Here is a 25,009-nt window from a genome sequence, read left to right as displayed (position 1 = left end):
ACCTATCTTAAAATCTCAACAAAGTGATAAACTTAGATATTATTTTCCTTCTAATTAAAGGAGGTTTGGACTCACTAGCCAAGTGCATACACTGCACTGGAAAAACACCTTTTTTTAAGTAATCCCCATCATGTTTTACAACTCTTTCTCAATGTTTCTGATCATTACTCTCAATAGAAAACTTATCGACTCAATGAATGGTGACAAAATCAAGGCAGTGACAAACTGCCATATCAACTCAAGTATTAGCAACAAAGTACACACAAAGCTTATGACGTTCATAATTTCTTTAGCCCCAAACATGAGATTGTATAAGGTTATGGTGTCTCCACAATCAAACGGGGTTTTAGAATAAAGAACATTGACAACACAAAAGGGACTCGAATTGCAAACAAACACGCAAAGGAGCCACATGTGGGCATGCAAATGGGCCATAGACATGTTTATTGACACCAAACAAGCCCTTGTTTGCACCAATAGAGAGAGGAGGGGTGAGAATAGAGTCAAAGAGACCATAGAGACGAGTAACATATCTAAAAAAGGAAAACTTGTGTTTTTAGACAAAGGGAATAAATAGAGATAGATTTGACATGCTCTTACAACCTACATTGAGATTCCTACACACATAGGATAGAAAACAAGAGTTAACAATACCTCTAAGGTTTGATATTAGTGTCAGGCTAAGGAATAACTCCATGCTTGGATATTTTTCATTAAGGTGAGCTATACAGAAATACATTCTTTGAGTGACCTTTGGTTTCATCTTCCAAGGTCTAATGACTCTTGACATTCACTTATGACTCTTCAAATACCTAATTTAATATTTAAAACAATATTTACAAAGTACCTCAATCCCAAGGATTAAGTAACTAACAATAATGACTAGCTTAAACATGTTTTTCGGGTGTAATGTGACACTTCGCATGGAATTTAGTGTATATAATTGATGATTTTCCTTTAATTCAGTTCTCTAGGATTTCTTGGGTTTTGCTTCAAGGCTGGACCTTTTTAACAACCATTTGCATGCATTGGTTAACTTCTACTTCACAAATCCCATTTTGTGATCATATCTCTAGTCTTTCCCCACGTTTAAGGCTATAAAGGCCTATCTTAAAGAAGACATTATCAAGGATTAACCTTGCACCTTTTTCTAGAATAATCTTATCTACAAAGTGAAGCTGACACTGTCTTTAAACTATCCCAATACTTCTAGTTTCTGGCTTGTTTATCATAAAGGTTTTATGGAGTTGAATACCTTTCTTTGAGTCGAGAGACTCATTCTACAACCCAGTATGAGGGGATGTGTAAGTTTGTTTGTCCGTCCATGCCCCTTTAAAATAAAAATAAAAAATAAAAGTTGTATTCTAAATAGAAAAATAATGTCGGCTATAATAGAAAAAAATGAATATGTTGTAAAGTAATTAGAAGTAAAAAAAATATGTAACTCAATATTTAAATCTTATACTTTCCAAAAATATTTCAATAAGAGATTTAAATAAACTATGTGAAGATTTATGTTAACTAATTTATGTTGATATCAACTTCATATATATCTATATATAGAAAAAAAGTTTTTTTATAGTCTTTTTGAATGAGAACGGTGAATCCTCGCCCAAAGTATTCCCCTCCCAAAGCACTATTAAAGATCACCCTTAGTAGTGGTCTAAGGGAAAAAAACCTAAATTTAAGTGATTCATTTTTTAAAACCAATTTTTTGTGTGATGTTCTCTTAAACTTTCCATTAATTTTTATAATAACAATCTTTAAAATTTGTATAAACAATAAGATAGCAAGTTTCCATTAATTTTCATAATAACCATATTTAAAATTTGTATAAACATTAAGATAGCCAATGAACTTTAGAAGTTTAAGTTATTCCAAACCTTTGGACCATATAAAACTGTAGAGATAATACAGTGTTGAGGAAGACAGTTCATTTCTACAACTCGAATTGTTCATTTAACCCATGGAACTTGAATTTGGTGACAAAAGTAGCGTTCCCACTTCTTTGAGAATGTAATGGAGGCTCCAACTAACTCTATAAAGCCTTTGTTACCATTGGAATTGGCCCAAAGAAGGATCTATGAGAATCTTCTCTTCGAATATGCGCGGGTCAATGGAACGCAACACGATTAGTCAACTATTTTGTGCATGCTTGAATCGTATCTCTGGTCTGTGGCTGCTCTCTCACAAGCTGAAGTTTATCTGCATACTATAATTTCATTTTATTTCCAATATAAACAGTACAACACTCAGTAACCCAACCAGTTTACACTCTCTCACAAGCTGAAGTTTATCTGCATACTCTAATTTCATTTTATTTCCAATATAAACAGTACAACACTCAGTAACCCAACCAGTTTACATTGCATTTGCAATTTTGGCCTTGAGGTGAAATGGGTCGCAGGAATCAATATGAGGAAGCGCTGATAATTGTACTGGTTGTGGCGGTGAATCTGATCACAGGAGCGGCGGAGAGGTTGTTAAGTGTGGACGCTTCTCCAAAAACATTGAACCGCTCAGGAGACACTGCGAGGCTCACCCTTACTTGGACTGCAAATTCATCTGCCTCTTCTTCTGACATGGACTGGCTGGGGATTTACAATCCTCCAGATTCCGCAGATGATCATTTCATAGGTTATGTCCTGCTGTCTTCCTTCTGCCCAAACTGGATGAAGGAGGAGGGTTCATGTTATCTGGATCTTCCTCTCATCAATCTGCGAAGGTCTTATGAGTTCCGTGTGTTTCGATGGGACAAGTCTGACATATCCAACACGACTCCAATGGACGAGGATCACAATCCCCTGCCCTCCACCGCCCATCTTCTGGCGAGGAGCGACCCCCTTAGTTTTCGCAATTTCAACGATCCAGCTCAGCTCCACCTGGCCTTCACCTCCAATCAGGATGAGATGCGTGTCATGTTCCTGACAAGCGATGACATAAAGAGCTATGCCAGATATGGGTTAGATGAGGGGAAGCTGGATAGCGTGGCAAGGGCTCAGTCCGTCACCTATACGCGCCCGGACATGTGCGATGAACCTGCTAACACAAGTTTGGGATGGAGGGATCCGGGGTATATTCATGATGCTGTAATGCAGGCACTGGAGCCAGGGAAGCGCTATTTTTATCAGGTATTTCTTCTAATTCAATGGGACACGTTTATATTTCTCTTTTGCTATTAAATTCTCTTAGAACCATCTAAAACCGGGCCAGATATTCCTGCTACCAGATGCATATCCCAAATACCTGAGCATAATGTTGTGTTGGGATATACATCCCTTTATTAGGAGGGTTGGTTATACCTACCTTAGCCAACGGAGCATAGCAAAGGGTTTTGATGCCCCCTTTTCTAAATGCAAACACAATAAAATACATATCCTAATATCACAATTTACAAATAAATGATTCGTCTATTAAAATACAAGCATCCTTTTTTTTGACAAGTTAGGTCTAGCATGCTGGCAATATACCATCCAAGACCTGTTGAGATTTTCACGTAAATATAATTCAAGCAGAAACAGAAACCATGTTCATATTTTCAGCAAAATATAGAGAATAACATGGGAACTCTTAAATCCAGAGAAACAGAACAAATAGAGAGAAATTCATAAAAGTTAAAAGCAGTGTTGCAAACATCCCGTGATAAAATCCCAAAGTCGCGATTTTTTTGGCGCAGCCGATGTTTGCCAATTTTTACTGATATTTTGGTGGTATCTTAATTTTGCCGAATTTTACCTATTTTTCCGGATTTTATCAATATTTTGGTTTTCTAAACCCTGGCCGATTTTTATCCCGATGCCAATGTTTGCAACATTGGAACTTAAAACCATCTCAGCTCTTGATTCCTGACTATTGTTTTCTCATAAACCTTCTGTTAAAGATGGAAACAATTCTGCACTTGGAATCCGAATATTTCTTGAATCTGGGTTGAGAACTTGAACATGAATGTTGAAATCTGGTACTAACAGAAATTCTAACTATATCTGCTGATATAATGGCTAGAGTCGGACTGAGCAAAACTAAATATGAAAACATAGAATCTGGGACATGAACGCTGGATTTAAAGGCTGAGATTTGTTTTTCATTCTTTTCTTGAACTAATCTCGATTTTACTAAAATGTTAAAAGAGATCCAACCCCTGAACAACCTGGAGCAACCTTAAATAACTGTAACTTCAAAAGGAACTGGCTACTATCGAAACCAACAAATTTAAGACAGTGTAAAATATGACAAGAAACACTCTCGAGAAGGTATCACTGCCAAGTCGGGTCAAGTAACCTTCAAAGGCAGTATGGGCATTGCACTTGGTCAAGGCTAGTATACACTGCAACTATTCCAGCGATGTCTTATTCCAAAGCTTAAAATTTTCTCTATGATGAAAACATCCACTTTTTGCGTTAACTAAACTGGCTGATTTTTTTTCCCATTTTCTTACACTTTCCTCTTCTTCTTTTTTAATTTAGACCCCCTATTAATATTAGCTTCGACCTATTCATAAGAAGAGAAGAGCGGAAGAAACAAAAGGTTATATGTCATCAAACAAATAGGGAAGGCTACTGAATTCCTAGTGACATAACTCACATTATGAACTTCATTGAGTAGTAGTAGGAAAAATATATTTCTTGTGCTTTGACACCCTAGCTGAATTTTGAAGGGAGGCCATATTAGATTTTTGGTAACTAGAGAGATATAATAAGAAGAATTTAATTTTCCCTCTCATTGAATTGCTTTACCCCAATGCGATTGTAGTGCTGGGAGCTGTAGGATATCAAGGCCTTCTCATGTCACTTCTACTGGTAGATATTTCCATCGGACTAGATACTTTGTTAGGACCAATAACACTAATGGAAATAAAATGGGCATGCTCAGTCAACTGATCAAGAAGTACATAAATAGAGTTCTTTTCTCTCTCTGGTGGCAGTCGATAGGGTAGTTTTTATAATTCATCTACAAATTCATCAATCAGTTGTTGCACCTCCTTTTTGCACAGTTGTTGAGTTAATATGGGGAGTTAATATGCAAAACAGAATATCATCATATATATGAGGGTGGGGGTGAGGGAAAGTTAATATGCAAATCTTAATATCAACTCCTCTCCAACCCCACCCTCATTTGATATTATGTTTCGATATATTGTTGATGGCACTTATCTCATAAGACAACAATGACTTCTCTATAGGAGAGGCTAGCCTTTTATAAAAAAAATTCTAACGTCTAGTTGGACTCCTCTAGAAAATATTTTTTATTAGTCATCCACATGTTGGAGACTTAGTAATTCATAAAATATTACATTATAAAAAAGTAATTTGTCTACTAAGGGATCAGTTTGGTTCCCAATGGCCAAATTGGTCCAACATTTCCTTTTCTAATGGCTTGGAATGGTCAAAGATGAAAATCAGTAGCAATTTGTTGTTGAACATCTCTCTCTTTTGTCCATGTGGTAGCTCGATTTGGTCCATGAAGAATTTGACTCTATGTTGCAGGAAACGTGGTACGAAATGCGGAAACGCGTTTGGTACGGCTGTGAAATGCGTTTCCGGCCGTACTGCTACGTTTCCCGAAACGGAAACGTGGCCAGTACTGCTGGAAACGCGTTTCAGGGCTGTACGACCCACGTTTCCTCATTAACTTGTGTTTTTTTTTAATTTTTTTTTTTTTTTTTAAATTTACTTTTAGGGTATGTTAGTGACTTCTTGTTGCTTTTAGATGCGTGTCTAAAGTTATAGAAGTGAATTTTTGCCCTAGTGTTGAGATGCAGTTCATCAGGAAGTTTGAGGGATATGCAGTTCATGGTAATGTTAAATTCTTAAAGTAAAAGTGATATTCTCTTTTATTTTTCATTTTCATCCTTTTACTTAAATTTTTAACATTACCATGAAATGACTCAGGATGTTTGAGAGTGGTTTTGCCCTCATTGGATTTCATATGGAGAAAGTAGAATTTTAGATCTCACTCAAAATCCAGTAGACTTATTTGTTTTTCAGGATTTCAGGATTGGAGGGATTGCAATGTTTCCATTGGATTTTATCATGTACTAGGGTATGGAACTTGTATTTAATCAAGAGAACCAAGCCCTTTATGCAGGGGAAACTCCCAATAATCAAGATCATGTAGGGTACTAGGGTATGAAACGTGTATTTAATCAAGAGCACTAAGGTCGTTCGACTATGTAGGAGGAGACTCCCAATACAACAATGGTCCTTCTAAAGAATGGGATGTGGATGCAGAAAATCCTGATTTGGATCTCTCTCTTGCAGCCTTATAGTCTTTATTGTACTTGCAACTTAATATAAATAAAGGCTGATTTTGAGATTTGGATATATAATAAAGGTTGCTTTTGGATATTCCGATATTTTTATTTTCATTGTGTGATCATTCATGAGTAAATGTGATGTAAATTAAATCTTAATGTTTAAGTGTAATAAATTATAATGTATCATTTATGCTTTATGATTGCACATATATATATATATATATTTAAATATTTTCAATATATATATATATATATATATTCGCGTTTCCCCGTTTCCAAAATTTGGGGAGGTCGCCTTTTGTATCGCTTCCCGTTTCGGAAACTCGTACCCGTTTCCCTGTTTCGTGCAACTTAGATTTGACTTTATTTGGAGAATTTAACTTGGTCTTTGATATGCTTGTTTGACTTAATAATGGCTAGTTGATTTTTCCTTTCCTTAACTTCTCGGTCCAAGGTACCTCCAACAGCTAGGTAGACCTCTCCAATGGCTAGTTGACTTCCCTAATGGCTAGTTTACTTTGACTTCACCCTTTAGTAAACTCAACTTAACCACTTGTGCTTTGGATATCCAATGCCCTAGTGAATTTTGCCAATTTGACATCTGGGTTTGCTGAAATTGGCCATAATCTAAACTTTAAAGTGAGTATGTCTGCAAATTTTAAATTCATGCCTAGCGTTGCCACATCATCATTGTGCTAACCACGTCATTAATCCACTATATTGGTTCTCTAATGCCTTGAGGAATCTAAAGATTTTGAGACTTGGGTTTTGTTCCTCTCATTTTGTAGATCACTTCTGACGTACTGCATATACCAGACTGCTCAACATTGACCCTGTTCTACCACCTAGAAACTTGTATGACTTGTTTGACCAGCTTTGATTAGCTATAACTTGCCACTTCTTTCATTGTTTGGAATTTTTTTACTTGGCATGCAAACCTCTTGTCAAGCTGAACAAACTGGGACCAAGTTGACTTTTTGATATCTAGGACCACTTTGCATTGGGAAATGTGAATTACCTTGGAAATTGTGGAAATTGTCAATATGAGACTGACATGCATGATGTTGAAATTCTATAGCATGTAGTAGAATACAATTTTATGCTTTGTTAATACTTCCTAATGATTTTCAAACAATATTTCTCATGTCACTGATATCATTGAGTAATTACACAGAAAATCTGAACTGTAAATGCAATGGAAACAGTAAAGATCATAGAAAGATAGCCATGCACAATAAGATACAATATTTTTCATCTGAGAAACCCAAATTGGGAGAAAACCCAGCAATCTTTTCTTGAGGAGAAATTGTCTTTGTAGCAAGGTTTACAAATCAGAAATTTGTCTAGAAATCTATGCCAACTTTACAAGTCAAAACACCAGTCAAATCTGGTCAAATGTTGCAATTTAATGTTAGTCAAAATTCAACTCTGGTCAAACTTCGACCTGTAGTCAAACTTGGCCCTGTGGTCAAATTGGCTTGTGATCAACTCTACCTTGTGTTCAAACTCATAGTCAACATTGGTCAAGCAATCCATGGTCAAGCTAGTCAAATTTGGTCAAATAGTTCGTAGTCAAACTCGGTCAAATCCTCCACATGTGCGGTTGTACAGACTGTGGTTAAACTAAGTCAAATCTCCTCACATATGCGGCCTCCAAAAGAGATATAGAATGATGAAGAAAAGATGAAAAGATGATCTCCAACAATAGATTTCTCCTTAGCTGAATTTCTCCTCCATTAGAAAAGATTCAATGAGCTTGCTATGTTGATGATTTGTCTCCTTACATGCACGTCTATTTATATACATCTCTAATGTTGAGTGGAGACCCATTAAGAGGCACCTCATCACAAGAAACCCCTTCATTAATGGAGCCTACACCACAACTCGTTACTCAATATTAGACAACAACAAAAATTATTCCACAAGTGGGTGAAAAACCCCACTAAATAAACAAATCAAACCCACTCTATAAAAAATAGATCACTCCATCTCGTAGCAAGCAACGTGAGCATCGTGGGCCAATCTCCCTTAGCCAAATCACCATGGCCCCATGGGAGAAAGACTGCCCCTGGGCGGCCATTCATCCCTAGCCAAATCAACATGGCCCCATGGGTGAATATATCATTCCCCCACTAGTCAAATTAGCATGACCCCGTGGGAGAATGTATGCTCAATGTTGCAAACATCAACACTCCCTCTTAGTAGAGAGACATTCTACATCGCGCCAAGCTTGTCTCTGAAGTATACAAACTCCCCCCTAGACAGAGGCTTGGTGAGAATGTCCGCAATCTGCTCATTTGTGGATATGTTGTCAGGCCAGGCAGTAACTCCACAAAACAAACAACTGATTCATTTATTATTCCATAGGTAGGTCATTGTTATATACAATAGGAGTGATTGTTCAGTTCATCTCCCGATGACTGTTCACATTCCTAATTTATTTATTTACACAAAATTCCCCCAATCATGAAGATTAGGTGTCAACATTCCCCCCCTTAATCTGAAGGGATGTTGGTGAGTCCAAGCATCATTCTGAATCGTTCAAGCTTTTCCCTTCCAAGTGCTTTGGTGAAGATGTCTGCAATTTGCTCATTTGTGGAACAATGACGGAGATGGATTGTTTTGGCCTCAACATGATGTCGAATCAGATGATATTTAGTATTGATATGCTTTGTTCGATCATGGAACTTTGGGTTCTTGGCCAACTTTATTGCAGAGGTGTTGTCAATCATAAGTGGAGTTGATTGTACTTGTTTTACTTGCAAATCTTCAAGAATTTTCTTGAGCCACACAATTTCTTTCGTTGCTTGAGCCGCTGCCACGTATTCTGCTTCTGTTGTGGAATCTGCTGGAACTGATTGTTTGCGTGATCTCCAGGAGACAGCTCCTGATCCAAGACTCATAGCATATCCTGAAGTAGATACCCCAGTTTCTTTGTCTCCATCGAAGTCTGAATCAGAGTATCCAATCAAGCTGAAGTCGTCCACCTGTGTATACTTGATTCCAAGGTCTTGAGTTCCCTTCAAGTACCTTAGAACTTTTTTTGCAGCAGACCAATGTCCCTCACAAGGCTTTTGCATAAACCTGGAGAGGATTCCAACAGCAAATGAAATGTCTGGTCTGGTAGTAGTGAGGTAGATGAGACTTCCTACAAGATGTCTATACTTTGTTGCATCCTCAAATTCCTTTCCTTCAATAGATGTGAGCTTTAAGTTTTGTTCCATTGGAGTAGTAAGAGGATTGCACTCTGTCATGCCAAACCTGTTCAACAAATCTCCAATGTATTTCTTTTGAGAAAGAAATATGGACTTTGGATGTTGGGTTACTTCAATGCCAAGATAGTAATGAACATAGCCCAAATCAGTCATTTCAAAACTTTTCCCCAATTCCTTCTTTATGGATGCAATGTAGCTTTCATTGTTCCCTGTCATTAAAAGATCATCTACATATACCACAAGATATACAACTGTTTTGCCAACTTTTTTGACAAATAAAGTTGCATCATCAAGATCAAAATGATTGAAGTTGAGTTTCAGAAGATGCTCAGTTAGTTTTTCATACCAGGCTCGTGGTGCTTGTTTGAGGCCATACAAGGACTTCACAAGTTTGCATACTTTATGTTCATGTCCTTTCATAGCAAATCCTTCAGGCTGGGACATAAAAACATTCTCTTTTAGATCTCCATTCAAGAAGGCAGTTTTTACATCCATTTGATGGACTTTCCAACCGTTCTGAGCTGCTAGTGCAAAGAGTGTCTGGATGGTGGCCCATTTTGCTGTGGGGGCAAAAGTTTCCTCATAATTGACCCCTTCCTTCTGTGCAAAACATTTTGCCACAAGCCTAGCTTTGTGCTTGTCAAGTGAGCCATCAGCTTTGTACTTGTTCTTGTAGACCCACTTGCAGCCAATTGGTTTGGTTCCAAATGGAGGATCAACCAGCTTCCAAGTGCCGTTCTTTATGAGGGCATCATACTCTTTTTGCATCGCTTCTTTCCATTCATCATGAGAAGCAGCTTCTTTAAAGGAAGTTGGTTCAAAATCTGTAGACAAGTTCAATTCACAATCATAAGAAACATCCATATCAACAGGTGAATTAGAGTCATCTACATCACCTCCATTTTGTCGGTTTGAATTTCTGGTTCCTGTTTTTCCAATTTCATCAGGATGAACACTTTCAAGTGTCTTTGTCAGCCACTTTGGGGGACCTTTCTGAGATGGTCCAGGCTACTCTGTTGATTGAGTTGGGACTGAATCAAGATTGAGTCTCCCAATTCTATCAATTACATCACTTAAAGCATCATCCGTTGTTGGAGTTTCAGTCGGGGGAGAGTGTTCTTCAGAAGAAGATTCCACATGTTGATCTAGTATAGGAATCCCCCCTTCAAGATGTGGAATCTAATTATCAAATTCTTGAAATGATTTCGTTTTTGCGAATCTATCCAAGCGATCAAGTTGCCGCTCAACAACATTGTCAGATTTGGATGATTCAAGAAAAATTACATCTCTAGATACAACAAACTTTTTATTTACTTCATCATAGAGGCGGTATGCTTTGGAGGTTGTTGAATACCCCAGGAAGATACACTTACGACTTCTAGCACCAAGTTTGTTTCTATGTACCTTTGGTATCAAAGCATAACAGGTGGAACCAAAGATCCTGAGATGTTTTACCGAAGGAACATGTCCATACCATAATTCATAAGGAGTCTTGTTTCTTATAGCATTAGATGGACATCTATTCTTTATATATGCAGCACATAGAACAACATCAGCCCAAAACATTATCTTTACATTTTTGAAGAAAAGCATGGATCGTACCATATTCAAGATTGTTCTATTCATTCTTTCAGCTACACCATTCTGTTGGGGATTATAAGGCACAGTTGTTTGATGTTTGATCCCATGTTGGCGAAGATAGTTTTCAAATTCATTTGATGTATATTCTTTTCCATTATCAGTGCGAATAGACCCAATATGAGATTGTGCATCATTTTCAATCCATTTATGAAAATTCTTGAATGTTTGAAAGGCATCAGATTTGTTCTTCAATAAATAAACCCAACATATTCTGGTGTAATCATCAATAAATGTCATGATATATTTATTTCCATTTGCAGAAGTAACAGGCATTGGACCACATAAATCTGAATGAATGAGTTCAAGCTTCCTATGTGCTCTTCAATGTGAATCATGAAAAGACTGTTTGCTATGCTTTCCTAGAATGCAAGCATCACATTGCTTATGTTTCCTAGGAATTGTAGGCAAACCAGCAACACCATTTTTCTTCAATAAGCGGAGACTGTCATAGTTTAAATGTCCAAATCTAGCATGCCATAATAAACTTGATGGAAGTGTACCTTCTTCATGATGAGAAATATATGAGAAATGTTGTGCATGAGCAGAGGTTCCTTGCAGTTTGAGAAGCCTTTCTTCTTCTATTCCCCTTATGACAAGTGAGTGGTCAGAAGCTTTTCTTACCTCAAGCTTGCCATCAAACATATGAATGGAGTGACCTTGCTGGCGGATGTGGACCAAGGACAACAAGTTTCTCTTGAGCTGTGGGAGATATAGAACATGATCCAGAAGAAAGTCTGGAAGACCAGGCAGTTTAAGCCTGATTGTGCCAAGCCCTGATGGCTTGATTTTTGACTGATCTGCAAAGTATACTGCTCCATCAACATTATCAGTGAAATCTTCAAAAAAATCTTTTCTATGAGTCATGTGACAGGTTGCTCCTGAATCAAGCAACCAATCATTTTTCGAAGAAGCAAGTGAAGCATTAAACAAATCTTCATTTACTCCAATGTTACATTGTGCCTCAATATAGTGAGCGGATTCAGGTGCTTTACCTTTGTCTGTATCATCAGTTTTACCTTTCTGTTGGTTTCTTTTCTGCTCAATTTTGTCCCATGGTAGCTTGCATGTAGAGGCATCATGTGATCCATTTCTTTTGCAGCGAATGTAGTGTAAGTCTGCCTTTTCTCCTTGAGAATGTCTGTCCCCCCTGCCTCTGAAATATCTTCCTCTTCCTCTTCGTCCACCTCTTCCTCTTGTAGAATCTTGAGCAAGATGCTTTTCTTTATGAGCAAGGCACACAGTCTCTTCAGAAGATTCAGGGGTTGTCTTCTTTCCAAAGGCTTTTTCTCTTTCAGCAAACTTTTTCACAAGAGAGTCAAAGATTATATCTTTAAGATTTCCATTTGCTTGTAAAGACTCAAGATAATTGGAGTAAGTAGGATAGAGTGCCTTGAGAAAAGCAATAAGAGGGCTATCCAGCTCAACCTTAGTGGATTTGATATCATGCATTATAGACTTTACTTCAGATGCAAGAGCAAGAGGATCATTATTTTTCAGTTCAAGAGTGAAGAGTTTAATCATGAGCTGAACAACTTCAAGTGCAGAATGTGAGTCATAGAGTTCTTTCAGCTTTTGTAAGGCTTCAAAGGCAGTTGAATATGATGAAATATGACGACTCACCTCTTCATTTGCAGATGTTGCGATTAATGCATAGGCTTTGCTGTTCTTGTTTTCCCAAATGACGAGCTCTTTGTCTGAGGTAGGCTGTACAGGGTCATTGTCTCCTTCTCCGACACACACTCCTTTCCACAACTCATTGAAGATGAGGGTGTGTTTTATCATCCGGGACCATTCAGGATAGTTCTCCTTGCCAGTGAGAACTATTCCTACCATAGAGATGATTGAATGCATTCTGTAAAAAAAATACTTCTGCTGATATACAGTGAAATTGTACTCAAAAGGGCAAAAAGATTTTAAATACTTTATGCACTATGTTTTCTTCAAATCCCTCCAATGTTTATAAAAACATCCTCATATAATATTTCTATATCACCTCCCTTTTTTTTCTTTTAAACAAGAGCTCCACGCACATATAAAGTCAACAAAGGATTCAAATGGAAACCATTCAATATATATACCATTCAATAGATATACGCTAGACCATTCACTGGACCATTCAACGGATTCAAATGCAGTTCATAAGCGGTGTATATCACTCAATAAAGCCGCAGTTTAAATACCATGTCAGGGTTTCAAATACCATTTCAACCGCACAGTTCAATACCATATGGCGTTAAAACAGGGAAACTGGACAGCATTAGAACCATTCAACACAGTTCAATGGGACAACGTTAATATTCAAACAGCGTCCAATAATTCAAACGCATTCAATATTCAAAACTCAAATGCTGTGTCCAATAATTCAAACGCATTCAATATTCAAAACTCAAATGCCATGTCAGTCCAGAGAAATACGAACTCAAACACTTTAAAAATTCCTGCGTTTAATAATTCTGTTACAGTCTCGCTCTCAGAGGATTTTCAAAGGAGAAACGAAAATATGGAAACTCAGAACTTTTGTAATCTGAATCGGGAAGAAGACAGCAGTTCGTTTGTATGCGATAGACTTCAAAGCCTCATAATCATATCAAACAGCAGAATGAGAGAGACGAATAGACTACGCAGAGATTGGAATCTAGAAAGGGCTCGTAGACTGCAATTCTCTGGCAAAGCCTGCGTCCATGGCAGAAACGTTTATGAATCAGTCATCCGCACAGTCATAGTATGCAATGATACCATGTCAGGCGCAGCTACCATGTCAGAAACGTTTATGAATCAAACAGAGAGCTGAACAGTCAGACAGTGGGGCAGCTAATTTTATGAAGAACCTGCTCAGCTATATGGAGAGCAGACAGGGAGTTACAAGGGACACAAAGGCTAAAAAGAGCTGGCTCTGATACCATGTCAGGCCAGGCAGTAACTCCACAAAACAAACAACTGATTCATTTATTATTCCATAGGTAGGTCATTGTTATATACAATAGGAGTGATTGTTCAGTTCATCTCCCGATGACTGTTCACATTCCTAATTTATTTATTTACACAAAATTCCCCCAATCATGAAGATTAGGTGTCAACATATGTACTAGAGCTTCACTACTCCCTTTTGCACCATGTCTCGGATGAAGTGATATTTGATTTCAATGTGGTTCAACCTATCATGAAATAATAGTTTCTCTGAACAGTGAAATCTTGACACAACTTTGATTATCACAATATATCAAGATCGCCTCTAGTGCCTGATCAAATAGTCTTGCAAGCAACATTCGAACCCACACCGCTTCTTGACTTGCAACACTGGCTATGATATACTCTGCTTTTGTTTTACTAGGTGCGAAAAAAGTTTGCTTCTTGCTAAACCAGGATATCATAGCTAATCCCAAGTTGAAGCAACACCCCATGGTGTTCTTTCTATCCACTACACTCTCGACCCAATCATAATCATTATATCCCTACATCTTCACTTCACCACCCGAGACATATCTCAAACCAATCTAACTGTACCACACAAGTATCTCAACACATGCCTCACTACAACCCAATGTACATGCCTCGGCTCAACCATATACTGGCTCAAGGTGCTCACTACAAAACAATGGTGTTAACAGATACATAAAGGATCTAATCAACTGCTTGTACATAGTGGAATCCACCAAATCTGAATCTGAAGCGGAATCACTCAGCTTCTTCATATTTGTCACCATAGGTGTAGCCATGGACTTGCAGTCCAACATATCGAATCTTCTCGTGATCTGAATTGTGTACTTCCCTAGTCTAAGGAAGATCTCATCCGGCCTCTGCCACACCTCCAATCCCAAGAAATAATGCGTCAAGCCAAGATCCTTCATCTTGAACTTCAAAGCCAACTTCCTCTTGCAGCTAACAATGAGCCTCTGTGACCTAGTAAGGAATAGATCATCAACACACAACACCAAGATAAAAGGATCGCCATCAACAACTTTCTAGTAAAGGTTATGATCCGCATCACTCTTGGTGAAGCCCAAACTCAACAAGTATCCATCAATCCTAGAATACCATGCCTTGGGTGCCTGCTTGAGTCCGTTCAAAGCCTTCTTCAATCTGCAAACATGGGTCTCCTTCCCATGTATCACAAAGCTCCGCAGTTGCTCTATGTACACTACCTCCTTAATTAAACCATTGAGGAACACAATCTTTACATCCATCTGACGAAACCTCCAACCCATAATTGAAGCAAGAGAAACAATAGTCTTGATAGAAGTGTACCTGACGACTGGAGCAAAAGTCTCGTCATAGTCCACTCCCTCTCTCTAGGAGAACCCTCTTGCCACAAACCTCACTTTGTACTTCTCGATACTGCCATCTGCTGCATGCTTGATCTTATAGATCCACTTGGAAGTCACTATTGACTTCCCCTTTGGTATCGAAACTATCTCCTACACATCATTCTTCATGATGGACTGATACTCCTCTGTCGTGGCATCCTTCCAAACTTGCTACCCTACTGCCTCCTCATAACTGGAAGGCTTAGAATCAATGATGTGGCTCATCAATGCCATATAACTCGAGAACCTCTCCGTTCATTTGCTCAAAGTACCACTAGGAGTTGCATGCCTCTTTGCATCCTGCAAAGTGTCACGAAGCCATGTTGGCCTCTTCCTGGTCTCTGTAACATCTCACATCTCTAGGCAGGTCCACTAGCTCTGCTGGCTCTACTAAATCCTCCTAATAGTTTGAAGGATGAACAACTAGATTGAAGGGATTTGCGCACACATCTTTTGGGCCTCCTACTCCTCACTATCGATCTCCATATGAGACTCTCTAGATCTCCTGAAGGCTACTTCCTCATCAAAAGTAACATTTCGACTAACCTCAATTTGATGTTGTCCTGGAATGTAGATCCATGACTTTCAGGAGAAATCATCAATGAATGTCATATATTACAAGAAACTACCCAAAGATGATATTGTCATCGGCCTGCATACATCTGAATGTACTAGATCCAAGATCCCCTTGGACCTACTACCACTACTTGGAAAAGATCCCTTAGCATTCTTTGCAAGTGCACAACCCTTGCTAACACCCTCATGCTCTACCTGGAGCTTTGGAAGACCTGTAACCATCTTCCTCAATTCTGGCAAAGCCGTGTAATGCAGGGGAGAAAATCTCCAATGCCAGAACTCACATAAACTGATACTGTTATCTACCAATGCTTGGGATGGATGTCCCAACAATCTCTATAGTCCTCCCTCTCAAGCACCAATCACTCCTGTTGCATCTATGCTCAAGCCCTTAGGCCATACAAGAACCTAACCATCTACAAATGCAACTTTGTAACCTCTATCCTCCAACACTGAAATAGAGAGCAGATTCTTCTTCAATCCTGGTACAAACAATACATCTCTCATGTGTAGAGAATCTCCAAACTCCAATTGAAATGATGTTATCCCAACTCCTTTTACTGCATACTTGGCATTATCTCCAAGTTCCACCTGCAATGTTGAATGCTTCTCTGTCAAATCTGTGAGAGAATCTCATGAACCTATAATGTGCCTAGAAGTTGTTGAGAAATCTAGGGCATTAGCATTATGTGATTTCTCTTCTATTAGTGACTATTTGTGAATTCTTTTTACTTGTTTAGATTAGGATCTTCTTCATGTTAGATTATTAGTGTTCTTCTTCATCAAACAGTAACCAATGCATAAACATAAATAGACAAGAGACACAACATGTAGGCTATAAGCCAGGGCCAAAACCTCTCACTCTTTGAGAGGAAAAACCAGCACAAATTCTTAAGAGATTCCAATTGACGAATACCAAGACCAAGACCCTTGACCTATTAGCCACTCCAAGACCAAGATACAAGTCCTCTTCTACCTTCTCGTTTTTCGGTTACTTCAGATCTTGCACCATATAGACTGAGATCACTGAGTTTATCAAGGAGGACAAGCCTTTCCTTCTCCAGTAGCATCGAAAATCTGAAGTCATATCCATAGTCATTATTAATAGCACCGAGACCTTATCTCTTGCAGTAGTACTGTGATCTTGTCACATACTTGTGACCTACTTTCTGTGGTGGCAGAGATTACACCAAGAGATTATACCGAGGCTTTGTCTGCACTATGATTTCTGTGTATACACTTTGCTGTCCCTTGAGAGATCCTCACTGTTTCTTCGTGTCCCTTCCGAAGTCCATCCACACTCTTTGACATTTGTGCTAGGTCATCCGAATAGAGATCCGAACTATTCACTGTCTCCTCACCTGAAATCTCAGAGGTATGCGAAGTCTGATCTGTGATTACCCTTAAACATATCCTCACTGTTCTATGAACTTCTTCACTGTAATTGTCATCCGAAATTACAGAGATATATGCAAATTCTCTGTTGTCCCTTTCGTCGAACTTGTTTCTGATATACTCATCCGAAAAACTCAGAGAGATCCAAAATTCTCTATGGAAATGCGAAGAGCCTAGCCATGTATATATAGTAGTTTGTCTCCATAAATGAGCCGACATGATCTATTGAAGGGATGTGTCCCTTAACTGTGAGCCGACATGAGTTATTATTCCATCTTGCAAGCCGACATAGGAAGAGGACTGTATGCTTTTGTTGGAGGGCTATCTAGACATTTTGTAGACTCACATACATTGCTATATCCCAAGAAGGGTTCTTCATACATGACAGACTCTTTAACTTTTTAATGACCAATCCTAAGGCTCTCAATGGGAGCCATCTAAAATACAATCACTTGCTCATGAAACCCATGAAGCAAGACTTACAATAATAAATTTATTTTCTTCATTACACCATTTACAAAAGTCACAATTACATGTCATTATGAAGACGGAACCTAGTTACACTTTTCAACAGAAGCACCACTATCCACTAGCGAAATATCACTACTGTTTGTAATAGTGCATGTAAGAGCGGAGACAAAGAAATATTCTTTTCGAAGTTCATCTACAATCTCATCAAGTTTAGATTCCTTTGTCTTGTTCTGTGGTGGATGCTCATCATCATCATTAACATTGGCTGTTGACGCATGCTTCTTTTCCTTCCTTTTCTTTTGAGGACACTGGGAGGCATAGTGACCAAATGTATGACATTTGAAGCCCCTGATCTTTGAAAGATCCTTCTTCTTCTGATCTTGAATTGGAGCTGGTATTCCACCTGTATTTTTCTTACCAAAATTTCTTCTTCCTTTTCCTTTTCTTGCATGAGCTGCAAGGGCTTGAGTTTCTTCATCTTGAGGTATCTGCAAGTTGTTCTTGGACAACAATCTAGCCTCCTCTTGGACACAATCAGTCCAAAGTTGATCAAACTTGGGCAGCTCAGCTCGTGCACAAATACCTTGTACAAATGGATCCCATGAAGAAGGAAATCCATTAAGAGTCACTGTAACAAGTTCTGCATCATCAATGGTATCTCTAATGGCTTTAATTTGATCTCTCAACCTTGTACAAATGGATCTCATGAAGAAGGAAATCCATTAAGAGTCACTGTAACAAGCTCTGCATCATCAATGGTATCTCTAATGGCTTTAAGTTGATCTCTCAACTGGGAGACTCTCATGAGATAAGTGGCAACTGAATCTGATCTGGACATCGTGATACAACCAAGTTGATGCCTCAAGGCTAATTTCTTGCTTGTGTTCTTACTCTCGAACAATCTCACCATGGTTTCAAACATTTCTTTAGCAGTCTTCAACTTAGCAACATGTGGAATCAAATGGTCTTTGATGAAATCTATCAAGATCCACTTAGCCTCTGCTTCATTATTCTTATGCCTGGCTTTTCCCACAACACCTTCTGGTTCTGAGATATTTTCCTTCACATGAGTTTGAATCTCATTTTCTTCCAAGATAAGGAGTATTCTGTTCTTCCAAGATCTGAAATTTGTAGCACCATCCAACCTGGCTTCTACTCTGAGATTTGGCACCATCCAACCTGACTTCTACTCTGAGATTGGGCACTATCTTGACTAGAGAACTAAAATCTGTACAAAGTACCTGAACACTGAAATCTGAGGCTGATTAATGGATGATGTTTCAACAAAGCTGTAATACCATGTTGAAATTCTACTGCACATGCTATAAAATTTCAACACATGAGAACTATTTGAGATATACTACACCAAAACCAAGGCCACCTACAGGCTCTATAGAGTCTAGACTCATAATCATGCAGTAAAACATAGGTGCACCTTGACATAGGTTGGACTGGCCCATACACCGGTGATCACCCCTACAAAAGTAGGCTCCCATAAAACCATGAGTCCTTAAGTAAGCCCATCCATGGCCTTCCAATCCTATATAGGATGAAAGGAACTAGAGACGAACTTCAAGGGACCAATGATGGCTTGATCAAAACAACAAGACACAGGTCTAGGATGCCTAATACAAAGCCTCACATAGTTTTTGCAATGCTTTTGACTTGTCACCTTGGGCTTACAACGGTGGTGAAATATACTGCAAAATTGTAATATGTACCCCTGTTGACATGAGGGGTAAAAGGTTGATTGCACAATAGCTTGGGTGATATAACTCTCTTTTGGTCGATTTCTTATTTGCTAGGGATGGTTGATGTTTCCCACAAGCCGTACATGGCTGTACTGGCCATATGATTTCTGCTGATATACAGGCTGGATTGGGACTAAACAAAACTATTTCTGAAAACATTCAGAATCTTGGATGTGAAGGCTGAATTTAGAGGCTGGGATTTGTGACCAATGACAAGAAACTTTCTTGAGAAAGCTGTGTGAATGCCCAACTCAGGTTGAGTAACCTTCAATAGAAGTATGGCTGTTGCACTTGGTTAAAGAGCTACTTTTCCACTATCCATAACGAATATTCCATTCATGTCTTATTCTTAGGCTTAAAGTTCTTTTTATAACAAAATTTCACTTTTTGCGTTAATTAAATTGACTGCCTATTAACATAATTTGACTAATTTACTGATTATTTTTCTTTTAACTCCCACTTTTTTTGTTAATTAGTCTGACCAACAAAAGTAGACTGAGTTATTGATTAACTAATGTTGAAGCTGATTATCCTAGAGTGTTGTAACAGTCCCCTCTCCTTGAATTACTTTGCCCCAAAGCAATTGTAGTGTTGGGTGTTGTAGAATATCTGGGCATTCCCATGTCACCTTTTCTACTGGTAGATCTTTCATTGAAGGAGGAATTCTGTTAGCACCTACAGTGCCTACAGAAATAAAATAGGCATACTTAATCAACTGACCAATCACTACATAAATAGATTTCTTTCTTCTATCTCATTGCAATCCACAGGGCAGTTCTTGGAATACATTTGCAAATTCATTCAGTGGCTGTACATCTTTTTGCATTGTTGTTTCAAGAGTCTTAACCCTACCATGCCAACCCTTCATTGAAGTACATAGGAAAATGGGACATAGTTCAATTGTAGCAAGTGTTTGGACTTTATTTGCTGAAATCAGTCTGTTGCACTCAATTGCAGTCCTTCAACAATAGTCAGCTATTATCCTTAATTTTTACATATGACCTCCAGTTTCATGTGGACTTGGCCCAGAGTCTTCAACCATTGAATGCCTATGACCTCATCAACCCTGCTAGTGTCACAACATAAAAATTAGAGTTTAATTCATAGACGTGCAACTGCAATTCCATTCCCTTGATCATCACCCTGCACTCCATCATGGTATCATTGACGACCATTACTTGGACGTTTTGTGATCAGACATATTTTATGCTCATGGATGTCCTTCAGCTTTTCACCTATAAATTGAAAAGTATTATTAGAATCTTTGAGGCCGCCACATTTCTGTCCTTAGTTTCCATTTTATCCTCGTAAGTCTGGTATTGAGTAATTCCCTACATGACAACAAGGGAGGCAGTTTGTTTTGTGGTTCTTGGTCTTCTTTATCCATTGTGTGCTCCTGTGGCTGTTTGTTCGTCTTGGTTGCTATCAGTTGTTTCAGTATAAATATCTACAATCTCAATCATATGAATCTTTCCAGAAGCCTTGCTTTTGTGTCCCTTGGACCAGGTTTCTTTCCAAGTGTGGCAAAGCCCCTTTGAACACAGATCAAAGATTCTTAGGGTCCAAAAATCTAGCTTGTGATGGGCTAATATTCAAGACAAAAGAGGAGTTGGATTTTTCATTACCCTAAGAGTCTACTTTTGATGCTATGGGAAGTTTGGAAGCTGAACTAGTTGCAATTTGACTGATAACAACTTTTGAATAGGCACCTCCAAGGTACTGGGCTTCAAAGCCTTGACAAAACCCCTAATGTACTCCTTTAATCCATCGATATACATATCAACCACTCGTTGAGGGGAGATCCTTTGAACTAAAAAACTTGCTTTATGAAACTCTCTCAAGCACTCCTTTTATAGCATGTTGCTTCCAGTCCAACTCTGGTTTTGGTTGATAATATTGGAAATTCTGTTTCTGGTTTGTAATATTGGGATTCTGGTTATGATAACCTTAGTTTCAACGGATTTTATTTCAGAATATTCCAATATGGAAGGAAATAGGAATAAACAAGAGATATTTCCCCACCCCTTTAGTTGCAATCAAAAGTTCATCACAAAACAAGTGGGGAAGAACAGGAGGGATTTCCCAATTTCAAAGAGGATCATAAGCATTGGAGTTAAAAGAAACGAGTCTTACAGACTAATGCAGAGATACCTCGTAGCCAATTTACACAGTTTTCTATCAGCAGGCTTTGTTATACTTTTCTGATGATGAATATGAGAAACAAAGAAAACCGCTGACAACGTGATTACTTGATTCTTTTACTTCTCTCTTTTGAGAATATATTGGCCCGGATTTTCTATAGAAATGCAAGAAAAATGTCCACATGAAATGTTTTGACTCCTCTATTGACTGGTTTTCTTCACTTTTTTCTCTTTTGTATTTGGCATGAAAATTTGAAGATTGTACGTGTCTGATTTGAAAACCCCTAAATTAGGCCATAAATCCTAAATAACTCCATTTGTTTTGAACAAGTTTAGAAACACAGCTTACGGAATTTTCTGTTTCGTGGACAATATTTCCCATTTTTTGTGATTATGGTTTCAATAATCCTTTCAGTATTGTATAAAAACAAATATTTCAGAAGTCATGTGGTTATGTATTTGTAAATGAAGTGAGCGTCGATCAGTAAATGCGTTTTCTGCTAATTACTACTATTTTTTATTTTATGTTGTGTTTTAGACCTAAGTCTCTCATGTTGAGCTCAAAGATAAAAAAGTTATGTAACAGAATGTGTACGCACCATTTATATGACAGGTCGGAAGCGATGAGGGTGGCTGGAGTTCAATTCAGAGTTTTGTATCTTTAGATAAAGATTCAGACGAAACTATTGCATTCCTCTTTGGTGATTTGGGAGTCTCTGTACCTTACAAAACTTTTCTCTGGACCCAGGAAGAGAGCAAGCGTACAGTCAAATGGCTAAAGCGCGACCTTGAAGAGCTTGGGGATAAACCTACATTTATTTCTCATATTGGTGACATCAGCTATGCCAGAGGCTATGCATGGCTATGGGATGCATTCTTTACTCAGATTGAGCCTCTTGCATCCAAGGTTCCTTATCATGTATGCATGGGAAATCATGAGTATGACTGGCCATTACAGCCGTGGAAACCTGAATGGTCAACCAAAGTGTATGGAACTGACGGAGGTGGTGAATGTGGGGTCCCTTACAGCTTAAAGTTTCAGATGCCTGGTGATTCTTCTTTTCCAACTGGAAATGCTGCCCCATCAACAAAAAATCTCTACTATTCATTTGACTTGGGAGTTGTACATTTCTTGTATATGTCCACTGAAACTAATTTTTTACGAGGAAGTGATCAATATGCTTTCATAGAGCAAGACCTGAAAAAGGTTGATAGAAACAAGACGCCATTTGTAGTATTTCAAGGTCACCGTCCAATGTATACCACTGACAATGCAGTAAGTGAACGGCCCCTACGAGAAAAAATGATTGAACACTTGGAGCCTCTGCTAGTTAAGTATAGAGTCAACCTGGTCTTATGGGGCCATGTTCACAAGTATGAGAAGTTTTGTCCAATGAAAAACTTTTCATGTGGAAGCATGGACAGTGAAGCTGATCTTCCCATACATGTTGTAATTGGAATGGGTGGACAAGACTGGCAACCAATTTGGGAACCTAGGCCTGATCACCCAACAGATCCTATCTTTCCACAACCTGTTAGATCTCTTTACCGAAGCAGCGAGCTTGGTTATACAAGACTATATGCAACTAGGAAAACATTGACACTTTCCTATATTGGGAACCATGACGGACAGGTCCATGATGTTTTAGAAATACTTTTGAAAGGTATTTAGAAATCTTCTAACTGGATTTAGTTTATGAAGGCGGGCAGCTTATTCCTGGTTGGAGCTTTACTCGGTTTTATCGGTGGATACCAATTCTACTCCAAAAGAGACGTGTTCAACGGACAGGGCTGGAGAGCGTTGAGCATTTATAGATAGCACAGAAGACGAAGATACCATGCTAGCATAAAAAAAAACCTACCAAAACAGGTTTTCTGGATGGTTACCTATTTATAATGTAGAAAAGAAACATGATCAGTGGACAGGGCTTAATGCTTATGAATCCTAATGCATATCATGCCATGAGAGCATGGAAGATAAAGTAAACTATATTACTATCCAAAAGCCATCAGAAGCAATTAATAGACTGCAAATACTATGGTTGTAACTTATAATGTAGCAGAGAAAAGCAAGTCAGTTGGCCACGCTGAAGCATTTTTATCAAATAATTCCTCTAATAGCTATAGAATTCTCTTAGCCATATCTACATGAGACATTGAAATTTTGTTGGGGCTCTCTTCTTTTGAATGGGTGTGATGTAAATAATGCGTAGCAACAACAGTGTGTAGATTCTACCCACTTACTCTTGAGCTTTTGCCCCCACTCTGCATATATTTAGTTTTATTCTCCAACTTCGAAATATGCACAATACCCTGTTTTATCCATCATTCTCTCTTTTTATTTTTAAAGAATATAATCTACCTCTACAGTATGGATTCTACTACTAGTATTTATTTTCCCCTTTATTTGGATCCAACATTGACCGTTTATATAGCTTACGCTGATGCATATTGGGAACTAAGTTTAAACCATAAATAAAGTTATGAATGTTAAAAAGCCTCTCTTAGAATTTGATTAATTAATTTTAATATCGGAAGGGTATGAATATTATAGTTTTACCTTTCAAGTTATTTCATAGGGTTCGCCGAACTTGAACCTTCAGGGTTGAAATTTGGCGAATCTCAATTTTTTTTAAATTCGTTCAAGTTCACCGAAATTCGGCGAATCTCAAAAAAAAATTAAATTCGTTTAAGTTTGTCGAACCCAAAGGTCAAACTTGAAGGCGAACCTCATTCGAATTCGAACCCCATGCGAACCGAATCGAATTCGAACCTCAACGCGAACCTGAAGGTGAATTTTATCGAATTTGGAAAAAAATTGGGATTCGATCTTAGGGTTCGTGGGTTTTATTTAACTGATTAGCAAAAAAACCATGGGCGCACAATGGTTAGAACTTAACCCGTGGGCCGTAGCCGTGAGGATCAATCTGAGTGTGACTCGAGTCTCGTGCATCCTGCAAATTAGAAACTTGAGTCGTCACTGCGTGCTGTGTGAGTTGTGCTGCCGCCTGCGTGTTGCGTGTTGTGTGAGTTGTGCTGTCGCCTGCGTGCTGCGTGCTGTGTGCTGCATCTTGCATCCTGGAGTGAAGCACTGAGACTTGAGCAAAAGAACGATGTGGGATGCAACTTACCCTAGTTCCACAGGCTGCAAATAAATGTCATATTCTGATATTCAAACCATGCAAAAATCCTTGCAATTATTTATGTAGCATAAATGACCAATTCGTCACCAAAGCCCAATTTTGCATTTCCCAGTGCTTCA

The 25,009-nt window shown here is 38.4% G+C and overlaps 1 protein-coding gene across 1 annotated transcript; it reads left to right on the top strand.

The window, feature by feature from the left end:
* Positions 1 to 2,260: 2,260 nt before the first annotated feature.
* Positions 2,261 to 23,533, top strand: LOC149185144 (putative inactive purple acid phosphatase 2). Its single transcript, XM_089417779.1, has 2 exons — positions 2,261 to 3,131; positions 22,361 to 23,533. Exons 1-2 carry the CDS (start codon positions 2,397 to 2,399, stop codon positions 23,417 to 23,419), a joined length of 1,794 nt encoding a protein of 597 aa, XP_089273905.1. The 5' UTR covers positions 2,261 to 2,396; the 3' UTR covers positions 23,420 to 23,533.
* Positions 23,534 to 25,009: the final 1,476 nt, after the last annotated feature.

The sequence above is a fragment of the Pinus tabuliformis genome, chromosome 3_2 (genome assembly GCF_031772625.1).
Source record: "Pinus tabuliformis cultivar Carrire ecotype Pingquan chromosome 3_2, CPIR1, whole genome shotgun sequence".
Lineage (NCBI taxonomy): Eukaryota > Viridiplantae > Streptophyta > Pinopsida > Pinales > Pinaceae > Pinus > Pinus tabuliformis.
The sequence above is the reverse complement of the archived record's forward strand: the minus strand, read 5'-3'. Positions and strand labels throughout refer to the sequence as shown.

Coding starts and splice junctions, on each gene's coding strand:
- LOC149185144 (XM_089417779.1), top strand. CDS start 2,397: ATGGGTCGCAGGAATCAATATGAGGAAGCGCTGATAATTGTACTGGTT. Junction 3,132..22,360: donor GGAAGCGCTATTTTTATCAG/GTATTTCTTCTA, acceptor TTTATATGACAG/GTCGGAAGCGATGAGGGTGG.